Source organism: Takifugu rubripes, chromosome 6, assembly GCF_901000725.2.
Source record: "Takifugu rubripes chromosome 6, fTakRub1.2, whole genome shotgun sequence".
In the NCBI taxonomy this organism is placed as follows: Eukaryota; Metazoa; Chordata; class Actinopteri; order Tetraodontiformes; family Tetraodontidae; genus Takifugu; species Takifugu rubripes.
In genome coordinates this window covers 5840050-5852356 of record NC_042290.1, presented here as the reverse complement: position 1 = coordinate 5852356, position 12307 = coordinate 5840050, and the positions used below count along the sequence as shown (strand labels likewise).

At 43.9% G+C, this 12307-nt stretch overlaps 1 protein-coding gene across 1 annotated transcript; it reads right to left on the bottom strand.

Moving 5' to 3' along the window:
• Positions 1 to 3422: 3422 nt before the first annotated feature.
• amacr (alpha-methylacyl-CoA racemase) lies at positions 3423 to 10437 on the bottom strand. The gene is made up of 6 exons (XM_003965182.3): positions 10189 to 10437; positions 9409 to 9661; positions 8436 to 8579; positions 7456 to 7616; positions 5602 to 5788; positions 3423 to 4466 (listed from the first exon to the last, which is right to left on the bottom strand). The coding sequence occupies exons 2-6, from the start codon at positions 9653 to 9655 to the stop codon at positions 4057 to 4059; spliced, it is 1149 nt and encodes a 382-aa protein (XP_003965231.1). The 5' UTR covers positions 9656 to 9661; positions 10189 to 10437; the 3' UTR covers positions 3423 to 4056.
• Between the last annotated feature and the right edge of the window lie 1870 nt (positions 10438 to 12307).

The following is a 12307-nucleotide window of genomic DNA, read 5'->3' as shown; positions in this document are numbered from 1 at the left end:
AGGTCACATGATTTATCAAGCAAAGAGTGCAGGGATTTCATTCACCACGAAGGAGGGATGGAGTAACTACAATTGTGCTCTGACATTATGATTCATCGACTTCAAGTGTCCCTTTATTTTTGTGAGTGTGTGTTCTACTCAGGGGACTCATTGGACTCAGATGAATTTGTTCTCTGAGGCAAAGGCTAGGGTTCAAGTAGCTTGGGACCAAAACTGGTTCTTCATCATGAATCGTCATGACAACAAAATGCCACTTATGGCGCTTTAAAATGGATCTCAAGGTCTGAGCTAAAGGCCAATTGATAAAAAAGAAAAATTGAGCTAAAACAATTTTGCTAACGTTTGAATAATGAACCTTGTAGAGTGTATTAAATCTCCCCTGAATCGATCAAATGTGGTGTGGAATAATGTGACATTATTTTAAAAGGATCTCGTTAACTGTTCTCTCCTTGATTTGGGATACAAGCAATGCTGGGTTTCATCTCCTCCCTGAAGTCCAACCCTGCTCAGGCCAGAAAACAAAGGCCTTTGAGGGGACTAAAACTAAAAGGGAGCTCGGGTGGAAGTGTTGCGACGTAGACATCGAACTGAGCGCGTTTTGGCTCTTTGGGAGTGTCAGAAGTTCTAGCATCTTTGGCAGCCCAGACCTCCTCCAAAAAGCCTGCTTGCTTCATTAAATTCCTGCCGATTCCTGCCGATGATTTTTTTGGATGAATGTAGGTGCACAAGACTTCTGATTAGGATCAGAAAAACAAACGCGCAAACCTTTATTTAATCAGATTAATTTATTATTACTGAGGGGCTTTCTTTTCCAAACCTCTGAGAATAATGAATTTCTCTTCTATGTCTGAAGATGCTGAATAATAATCAAACAATCTCCACTGACATATAAGCTAATAAATCTGCCGTTGCTCCTTGCTGTCACCTCAATATTGGTGGAGTCGCCACCTTAAAGGTCATAACAGGAAGTGGCATCTCTGTCTTGTTCCTTGCTGATGCCAAATATATTGGTTCATGTAAAACAGACAGTTGAAGGCATCATCAGTGAGAAACCTCGAGCCTCCTACATTTTCCACTTTCAGACCAAGATTGGGGAAGATGTTATTTAGAGGAATTGATCTCTGCAGGGCAGGAAGATGAAGAGTTTTCCGGATGCCTTGAGGAAGAAACGTGCTTTACAGCTGCAGCGCCACCAGGACTCTGGTTATTCAAACATTGCGCGGACTTCAAGGACGAAGCTTAACTCTCCTCCCAATTACTGAGCCAGTATTTCTGCTGAATCCTGACACGTCCAGTGCCTGCAGGTAAAGCCCATCACTTCTGAGCACGAGCCTGTCAGCTCACTGCATTGCTGTTAAAATAAGAAAGGTGGGGAAGCGGCATGTCAAACATATTTCTGTTGTGCTCTCCCATCTGATGGTAGGTGTATCTAAGCAACATTTGTCTCTGGGCAGGACTTTAATGACGTCTACTTAAGAAACGTCCTTCCTCCCCACTCCTGCTCGCAGCAATCATGGCTCTTCTCGAAGCGTCGGCAGATATTCTAAGGCAGAATATTAGATCTCTTTTATCGAGGCATTAAAAAGGTCCTGGACCTGTTATATCCTTCTATCTACAATCTGAGGGTCCAGACACATTCTGCCCATCACATTCTGACATTTACATGCAGCGTATTTGCAGATTCCCATTAAGATAAAGCCTTCGGGTCAAATCGATGGTTGACATGCACCTCCTGGAGTATGCTGATGCTCTTTTTTAAACCACAATATGCCCGCATATACGCAATATTTGGGAAAATGTTTTAGAGCTAGCATTAGTGCCACTTATTGCCCCACCTGCTTCAAGAGAAATCCAGGATAAAAGCAGCTGTGTCCATGTATGGATTCACAAGGGCTTTTTGTAGCCCTCTGCACCAGCACTTTCAGCTAATCAAGTGATGCTGCATGTGATCCCTGAGGAGGGATGCTGATCAGAAGGAGAGGCATGGGATCAGGAGGAGCGCAGGGAAAAAAGGTCATTTCATCCTGTTAGGAGCACCCTCCTGAAATCACTCGCAGGAACAAAACCGCCAGCACGGGTCATCGTGTGGGAACCGCACCCGTGCAGTCACGCCGGGGCACATGATAGCAGTCGGCACGCAGCTCGGATGGACCGACCCACTGATCAGGGCAAGTTTACGTCCATCTTATGTCCATTCTTTCAAAAGGTCGATATTGTGATACTGCAGGATGTTTTGCCTCTGAAATCAGATTACTTTTTTAATGTAACTGAACTAAAATGCCATTTTCAAGGTTATGAAAGACACATTATGCCTAAGCCGCTGTTGATTCCTTATTTGTATTTTAATCTTAACCTCTGTGTCAACAGTGATCAAGTAATAACTTTAAAATCCTCCATTTTTGGGTGACTTTCCTTCATTTAATCATGCCGTGAAGCTCTGAGAGCCCAGGTAAAACCGAAGTAAACCCACTTTTCTTGCTAATCATGTGGGGAAATGGTGTCCATTGTGGAAGACAAAAGCCAATAAAAATAATTTGTGACACGTTTCTCAGCTCAAGGACATTATCTTCCAATTCCTGTCTTCCTACACTTCTCTCAGACTCTCATGTGAAACTCCTGCAGCCATCTCGGGCTGGCATGACGGGAGTCAGATGTTTGCAGTCACACCACGGACATTCCCCACATTCATTCCCAAAGGTCTGATTCTAGCGCCACGTGCCCCCATAGTAACATTCCTCCATCCCAGAGATATTATGTAACTTTCATGGGTTACCCAGAGCTGACCAGTAATGGTTTAAAGCTATCAAATGACCGTGATGCTTTCAGGGGCAGTATGGCTCTAGGCATTTTCCTTTGATGTCAAAATTTGGCATCAAAGGTCAAAGGAGTGTCTTTTTCATAGATGGTCAGATGCTCTGTTGTTGAAGACGAAAAGAAAGTTCCAGGAAGAGAATTCATTAAAAAATGTACAGCGCCTGCAGGAGAAGCACGCTACCTTTTGATGTTAATTCAACGTAGCTGAATTGCAAAAAAAAACACCCGCCTCCACAAAGGATAACTGTGAATAATTCATTTGTACCTCAACAGTTCATGACCACAAAAACACAAACACGGTGGCTCCTCCACCGTGTTTGTGTTTTTGTGGTGCTGGGTTCACATCATTAATGTTGCTTTGCATTAAATGAGCTAAAGTCTCTGTCTCTTGAAAACATCACAGCTCGCAGAAATTGAACATTCAACTGAGTTTTAGCGATCTTTCATCTCTAATTGTGATGGGCTTCATCTCCATAACTGAGCAATAGACTATTTCCCCAGATGAATTACTTTAACCGTTAACACTTAGCAGCAGAGGCCCTGTGCTGCCCACCATGCAGAACACCAATGGAAATATGGAATAAAAACCTGTTGAATGAAATCTGTGCTGACAGAGAAAAGACACGTGTTCAAGTTTTATTTACAACATTGGCATTATTAATTACAGAATATGAGAAAAATAGGTTTTCATTTAATGAAAAGGTTACCGCGGCGCTGTACAATTAACAGGATTAAAATGTGCGGCGTTTACAGCCTCCACCAATAGTTCCGCGGCTCTCAGTGAGACCACGCCACCTTCGTGTCATCTGTCATCACACTGAATCAGTAATTAGGACGGTGAATCTGATCTGAGAGGACGGGCAGTGTGGCAGCTACAGGGACTTAGACAAACAACGTTCTCGGGGTGTATTTTGACCATCCATCACGACGGCGGCGGTTACTTTGAGCTATGGCGGTGATTACATACTCGTGGCCTTTTCGCCGGCAGAATATATCATCTACTGTTCTATTTTCTGACAGGTCTTTGTCGCACGCATCCAGACTACTTGTGTCCATTAAGTGTAAGCAGTTTAGCTCCATGCAGCTTACAACGTTTTATTGTTAATGTTTTTTTTTCCTTTTACCACATTCTTTTTTCTGCTTTGCTCATTTTTCAGTCTGATTCAGCACCGATCTGCAGCTTGAGTCACCTTATTTGGGTCCATTTAACGATTCCTTTATTCTGCTGGAGAGAATCTTCTCTTACAGCTTTGCTTTCATAGCATGACCCTCTATGACGCCCGCGGCTAGCATCTGATCGATGTCTGCCCGTTTGAAGCCGTACTCCTGCAGCACCTCCAGCGTGTGTTCTCCGATAGCTGGGTCCAGGGCGAGGCCGGGTTCCGCAGGAGTCCTGGAGAGCACCGGCGCTGGCCGGGGGCTTTCCTGCCCGCCAGCATCCTCTATGAACGAAGCCCTCTCCCGATTGTGCGGGTGCGAGCTCACTTCCTCGAATGTCAGCACGGGCGTGACGCAGGCGTCGGTCCCGTCGAAGATCTGCGACCACTCTGCCTGGCTTTTCGAAGCGAAACGATCGGCGAAGATCTTTGTCAGCTCTGGCCAATCGCTGAAGCTCATCTGATCGGGCAACTCTGCGGCGTCTAATTCCAAACCTAGGAGATAAACAGACTCAGGTGAAGCTTCATACGGCCAAACCAGACATGCTGCTGCAACATTGATAAAAAGGTTATTGCTCCTGCACCATATGGACACATTTGCCCTCCTCGTCCCTGTAAGCAGTCCTCTCATCGTCGTTGATAATTCCAATGACTCTGATGTTGTCTGCACTTTGGTCTCAACTCTCAACCTATGTGGTAAAGGACTGAGGCCAGAGCCTGGAGGTGCACCACTGGGTGAGCAGTTGATCTTAACTCCTATCAGGAAATCCTATATTCACCTGCAGGTGGGCCAGTCCTTTCGGTTTTGCCCTAATCTATTATCACAGACGTGATAAAGGCTGTAATCAATGAACGGCATTCCGACATTCCGGCACTCCAGATGTTCGAGCACGTGCTGAACAGGCAGCGTTCCGACCTCCCCGACAGGTCGGTTGGATCGATGGGCGAACTGTGGAGGGTCAAGATGAGCAGGAATGCTGCCACCACACATGTCAAAGCAACAGGCCTGTAATCGCCCAGACAGGACGCAAGCGTGCAGGACTTGAGGTCAGGAGGTAAAAGACCACCTGGCCCAGCTGCTTTGCCTGTTTTCACACATTCACACATTCTGTCTGCGTCAGCTGATAAAGCGTCTCACGGTGCAGAGGACCTGTGAGGGTTCGATTCAGCTCAGGCAGCTTCATCTTCCGCTCAAATCAAGTTTAAAGGCACAGTTCCAGCAATTTCCACTTAATTAAGATAGGACTTGTCATCCGGGAGCCATACATGCCGTTTCCACGGGAACAGCTCCTTTTGACATACAATTGTAATTTTGTTGCCTGAGCAACAGATGTGTCGGTTGCGATTGTGGGGAAATGGTTTCGAAGGAATAGACGCTCGGATCGCACACCTTTGTTGATTAAAGTCACGGTGGAGTCATTGACGGACACGAATCAGGAGCTCAGATTAATTGTTTCAGCGGCTGTGACATCATAACGAGCTGCCAGGGATAAATCACAACCCTGCAGCCATTCATTTCAAATCTGTCTAATTCCAGTCCAGAGTGTGGTCCCACTCTAAAGGAGCAGGCGTTGGCAGGGACGCGCCCTTTATTTCTGAAGCTGTGTGTATGTGGTCATTTGTCACCAACCCTTCAGCAGCTGGCGGTAGAACTGCGGCTCTATGGCGCCCACGGCCATGTGCTTCCCGTCTGAGGTCTGGTAGGTGTCATAGAAGGGCGCCCCGCTGTCCAACATATTCTGGCCCCTTGGGCGATCCCACATACCGATGCTGCGTGATTTCCAAACAAAAGAGCCCACATATGCAGCTCCTTCGACCTGCGCGCAGGAAGTAAGGAAACAAGCAGAACATTCCATTAAAGATTACTAATTACTTTTCCCTAAGTCACGATAGAGCAGCATGTGTTTAAGGCTCCCTACTGTATTCATTTATTCACATATTCGGCACTCGACAACAGGGCCCTTTTGAAGCTGAGCAGAAGCTACTGTGCATGAATAAATATCCACAGGACATTTGGGTAAATCTATTAAGTAAATATTTTCACCCCCCTCAAAATAAAACACTTTTTTGCTCAAACGCCTGCTGCCTCATATTCGTCAACAGTGCCTGCAACTTGTTGCTTAAATTAGCTTCTCGAGTGCTGAAGAGCTCCTGGTGTTTTGTCACTTCTGTGCAGATTATGGGAAGTGAATCTTTATGTGGGAGTGCGAGTTGCTGTCAGATGGAAGACAGAAACAGATTAAACGGAGCTGAAGATGCTGAAACTGTCCCGAGGATCATTAAGGGTGAAACACAACAGAGCAAATGGATGATACTGAAGTCACGTTTATCACGTTTTGTCGGGGGAGAATGGAGCATGACGTTTTTCTATTCTTTTCCTGACTTTAAAGATCTTTATTCAGTGATTCACAACTAGCAGAGAAATATCACTCAGATCAGGGCAAAACCTGATTCGTTAGCAATCAGCTGCCGATGAGTAAAGACACACGGTTGGATGGCTGGTGAGCCCATGTGGTATGGAGGGACTCACATCCGAACATCCATCTGTTTGAGTTTTTGTCCGGTGTCCGCTAACTTGACAGCAGAAAGACGGTCAAGTAGATGACAATGGTAGATGGTAGTGTGGCAGAAATAAGCAAAGTTCCACAAATTCTGAATTTTATTTCATTAAATAGAGAAAATCTTTATTGTCTGCCTTTATTTGTTTTGTCTATTGTTCTGGGCTCTGAGCAATAACAAAAGATTAATTATCAAGATGCCATCTGTGAGAATGCTGTCAGATTTTGCCAATTTTCTGATGAAAGGCTGCAAGAGCTGACGCTGTCTCCGTTTTTTGTTTTTTCCCCACCAGCCTGTAATCATTTTGTCCTTCTGATATTGAGGTCTTATTGCATGACCAGTGATGCAAGCACATCTCCACTGTGTATTTAATCTTGCATTTGGAGAATATTGCTCCTCAGCTTAAAGAAATCTTATCTGAATATTCTCATTCCATTTTCTTCCACTTTCCCACTAAAGCCAGGATACTTTATGAATGACAAATTTACTCCAAGCAACTGAGTGATCATCAGATCTATTACCAGCTTCTTTTGCCCTGATGAGAGTCACACACGCCTCAAAATATGATCGGTTTAGTTTTTGATTCACTGTTCAAACATGAGCCTATTCAACCACAGGAGGGCGCACTCTGCCCGCAAAAACGAATTTTTAAACTAAAGTTTAATATAAGAATAACGTGTATCAAATATCACATAGTATTTGACCTCCAAAATCAAATCGTGTCATCCTTGGGGTAAACGTTGCATGAAACCTGATAAATCCTGTCCAAATATAAATTTAAGAATGTATTGAGTAAAGGAAAATGCAAGGAAAACATGAGACTTTTATAAAGACATATATGCAGTTATTACTAGGAATTAAGGTGACTGCATTGTGGCAACTCGGAGACATGCAAAAGCAACAGGTGTTCTGATGAAACGCTTACCATGCTGGCGTCGATGACCTGTCCTTTCCCTGATTTTGTCCTCTCCAGCAGCGCGAGCACTATCCCTAGAGCACAGGTAAGACCGCCACCTGCGAAGTCTGCCACCAGGTTCAGTGGGGCGTAGGGTTTCTCCTCACTGCGGCCGAGCCGGGACAAAAGACCTGCGAGGGCAAAATGGCAACAACTTATAGACTTGATCATTTGGATTTAACCTCAAACCCGATATCGCTGTGCGATAGAAAGCATCCTGACCAACTGCGTGTCAGTCTGGTATGGAAGCTGCACTATCGCTGAGCACAAGGCCTTGCAGAGGGTGGTGAAAACTGCCCAACGCATCACAAGGACTACACTCCCTGCCATCGGAGATGTCCAGAGGAAGCGCTGCCTGCATCGAGCACGCAGCATACTCAAGGACTCCTCCCACCCCGCCCACAGACTATTTTCCCTCCTGCCCTCTGGGAGGCGCTACAGAACCCTCAGGACTCGGACCAGTAGACTGAGGAACAGCTTCTTCCCCAGAGCGGTGTCCCTGTTGAACTCCTGCTGACCCTTACACACTCCACACCTCACTACACTACAGCAGTTTACACAACAACTCACTAGCTTAGTAACCAATGTAGCTACTGTCTAAACCTGTCCTGCGCACTCATGCACTTTATCATCGGTATCTGTATACACGTAATTTATAATTTGCACATCTCCTCTATCTTATGTAAATAGCTAAATAGCTCCTGCACTTATAGTCCAAGGCATTTAATGTAAACACCATCTGTAAAATATGTTTATAGCACAACCCGGTAAACAATTGTAAAATAACCGCCATACTGTATTTATTAAGTTATTATCCTCACTTGCTGCTTCTTTTGCACTTCTGGTTAGATGCTAAACTGCATTTTGTTGCTCTGTACCTGTACATGTGCAATAACAATAAAGTTGAATCTAATCTAATCTAATCTAATAAGATGTTGAGCTGTGATTACCTGATATGGCCAGGTAATTGATGTCGTGCCCGGCTGCAGTGGCGTACGAGCCACTCTGCCCGTACCCTGTCAGGCGGGCGTAGATCAGACAAGGGTTTTCCCTTAACAGCTCCCGAGGACCCAGGCCCAGTTTCTCCATCACCCCTGTGCGGTTAGTAGAGTTTATCTATAATTATATTCATTCAAATCATTGATCGCTTCAGACGGAACACAACAATCTAAATGGAACACACAAAAAAAACCAATTTATTTACTTTAGGTGCAACCCGAGAGATGCTCTTTATCAGACACAGCTGGGCCAGCTGCTGCCAACCTGAGCAGAACCTTTGTTTCTTTTACCCGCTTTGTCTTCTCAACAAAAACTGGCCATTTTCCCGCATCCTATTGCTGCGCAACAGCACATGTCAAGGAAGATTGTTTCCTCACGTGTGGCTTCCAATCTTACCTGGTCAAGTGTTTTCGTGTGAGATGGGCCGGCGTATTAGTGCCTGTTCTGAGTTGGCAGGATTGTCTTTAAAATTGTGCGACTATTTCAGGGCTCTTGAGCCTCACCGTGCCCCGTGCACTTGGCCTCCAGGCTGCTATCTTATTTAGAGCACTATAAAGTACTGATCCTGTCAGTGTTCCCCTAGAGTCTCAAGCTCATGCTTCTCTAAAATTGCTTTGGATTGTTGTCCTAACGCAACCGTCCTCTTTTCATTCTCGGGGATGTTTTGCAGGGCGGGTCACCTGATGCAGTTCTAATCTGATGAGCTGCTCAGAACAAGAGATATGACAAATTACAGGTGTCATCTTGTTAGCACCATGCTGATAGTGTTTGGTCTATGCTCACAGAGCTGTCAGCTTCCACATTCACACAGTGGGGACGACTCATTAACCTGAACCTGACCCATAAATACCAGCGTGGAAGCTGATCCAAGACATCAAGGCAACAAAAACACTTTGGATTTTAAACCAGGGCCCCTGACCTGACCTTTACGATAGGGCTCAAGGACCACATCGGACTGGACACAGAGCTTCTTGAGCACAGCTACGCCCTCCGGGGTCTTCAGGTTGATGGCCACAGACTTTTTCCCACGTGCTTGGGTGTCCAGAGCCATGGAGACTTTGGTCCGGTCCACCCGGATCACCTTGGCCCCGAAGTCTGCCAGGACCATGCCACAGAAAGGCGCCGGAGCCAAGCCTGCCAGCTCAATAACTCTCACTCCAGCCAAAGCCATGACCGACTGCAAAGGTGGAATAACGAGAGTTAATGCAGCACAACATTCAGGTGAAAGGAACCATTTTGGGGTACGCTGGAGAACACTTCTTTATGGTCACCAATAGAGGTTTAACAGAGCAGTAGTAATTCCTTTAAAATCGGATCAAGGGTACAAAGGATAGTGTATTCGTTTAGTTAAGGCAGGGCTGGTTCTTTTATAATGCAATCTAAGCATATCTTTGACTGCATGTTGGAGACGGATTTGTACTTTGAGACAGTTTCAAAGTTTAAAGAACTTCAGAAGTACTTAGAGCAAATGGAAATTAATATGCGTAGATGAGACACTTGTGGCTGACTATTTTCCTTCAAACATGTCACATTAACTTAATCGATTATTAATCAACATGGTAGTAAGAATCAAGATCACTTTTGCTCAGTAGCAGCTAATGACGAATATCCGAGCAACACTCCTGGTGGCGAAGCCACATGTGCTAGGCTTCATGCATAAGTATGATCTTAATATAAGTAAGTTTTTATGGAAATGCCCCTTACCTGTAGTTCCAAGTCCAGAACAGGTCACCGGAGAGGTTTGCAGTTGTACGTTCGTGCTAGGGAGCGCTTGGTCTAAACTTACATAGAAGCCGGAAACACGTTACAAACAGAAATACAATCCTTGGAATTGATCAACAAAGTCGCAAAACACACGCATCTGTATGGCTGGTGTTGACTAAGTAGCAAGGGGAAAGACGGAATTTATAGGCGAGCAAGTTTTGGAGCTGAACGCTGACTCCGCGTAAATGGATAGATTTCGGTGTACGCCTATTAGCAAAGCAAGCGTTACTCATTTACCAACTACTTCCTAGGTTACAAGTAACGGGAAATGTAGTTTTATTGTTTGACACCCCATTCACCCCATGATAGCAGTCTTTTCATGATAGTAGTAAAATTCTTTCCGTGTGGTGTTACTGAGCGTGGTAATCTTTCTGGCGCACATCTTTTACATGAACACATTAATTTCAAAGCTGACTTTAAAAAGGATGGCAGCAAATGGATGTTTTCCAGAGTGGTGCTTCCCTCTGTTGGCCACGGTGACGAATTACATATAAACAAATTGCGATTGCGAAAAATGATGATTAAGTCACGTTTACTTAGAGGTAATTAGGAAGATTCAAAAATGTTTAATGCAATTTTTTGTGTTAAAAATATTCCATTTGGTGAAATCAAGGGAAAGTTTTTTATCGCTGTTACAGTGAGTACATTCACTTCAGGGTTTCTAAGTTTCCATAGCCAAAACAAAAAGTCTTCCAGAAAACTATTTATAAAAAAACTAAAGAGGGGCTTTATTTCCTTTATTGCACTTCTCACTGCCTGCATTTCAGTAAACAGTTGGTTGTAAATTATGATGTAAATATATGATTGCAGGATACAGCAGCACGGAAGTCACTTGTAAAATTAGGCAAATGATCCAGAAGATGAAAAGAAGGAAATCCCTCATATAAATCCAGCTTCCAGGATAATACATTTCCCATTGAATATTATTAGATATTTACTTGGCCATAAAATAACCCATAAATAAAAAATAAGCTCTATATATAAACCCCAAGGCTGTGGTACACAAACTAGATGGTGTAATGTCCTCCACAAATATAAAATCAAATATACAACTGTTCATAAAGATGCGCAGCCAGATGTTTCTATAAATATGTTGGTTTAACAATAGGAACTGGTGTCACTGCTCCCCCGCCTTGGTGCAGACAATGTCAGGACGTTTTTCTGTCTGCCCCCGATGGTCAAGAGCCAGAGACAAAGACAAGGGCCATATTGAGAGGAAGGTTTACGGGACTCCCAAAGGATAAATTACAGTCAGTGAACTTTCCTGACCTCCTTATCTCACGACCAATCAGCGCTCATTCAGCTTTTGGAACACTCTGATCCTTTCTTTAATTGTTCATGTGCAAAACCAGTGAGATTATAAAAAAAATGAAAGAAATCAAGAAGAAAGGCAAAGAAAGAAACAGGTTGGACAAGAATTTTAGTTATGCTATCCCTGCGTTTGTTGTGTATTAGCATTTTGGCAAACCGTGTTAACTAATAACAGACAGGTAAATAAGAACTTAAATATTTATCTATGGTAGGGACTCGTTTACAGGGTTTTATTTTTGTTTACTAACAGGATTTAAAAAGAACCACTTTCATCAGCAGCACAAGCAATGCATTTAGTTGTTGAACATTAAGCAGAACAGAGGAACTTAGAACAGAATATACCAGGCTTCCACCTTAAGAGATGATCCATGTTTTATCGTTTTAGTCGTCCTTAAATGAAAATGAGGTGACAGAGACCTTGGCGAGGAACTTGTAATGCAGTGTTACAAAAACCTCTCTAAAATTCCTCCAGATACTTCAGCTACATCGGCGCTATGATTTTAATCATCCAAATAAGAAGAATCGGCCAACAAATCTAGGAAACATTAGGGTATTCACAACGCAATAGACAAAGAGAAAAATTAATTATCTGCGACGGACTGGAGGTTTAACTATAATGGGTTTTTGGGTCCTCAGTTTATTGTGCGTTGCCCAATTCAATAAAGGCCTTCCTGTTACATTATCACATAATCAAATTAATATACAAATAGAAGCGAGCAAGAAAGACAATGTTGCCAATCTCCTCAAA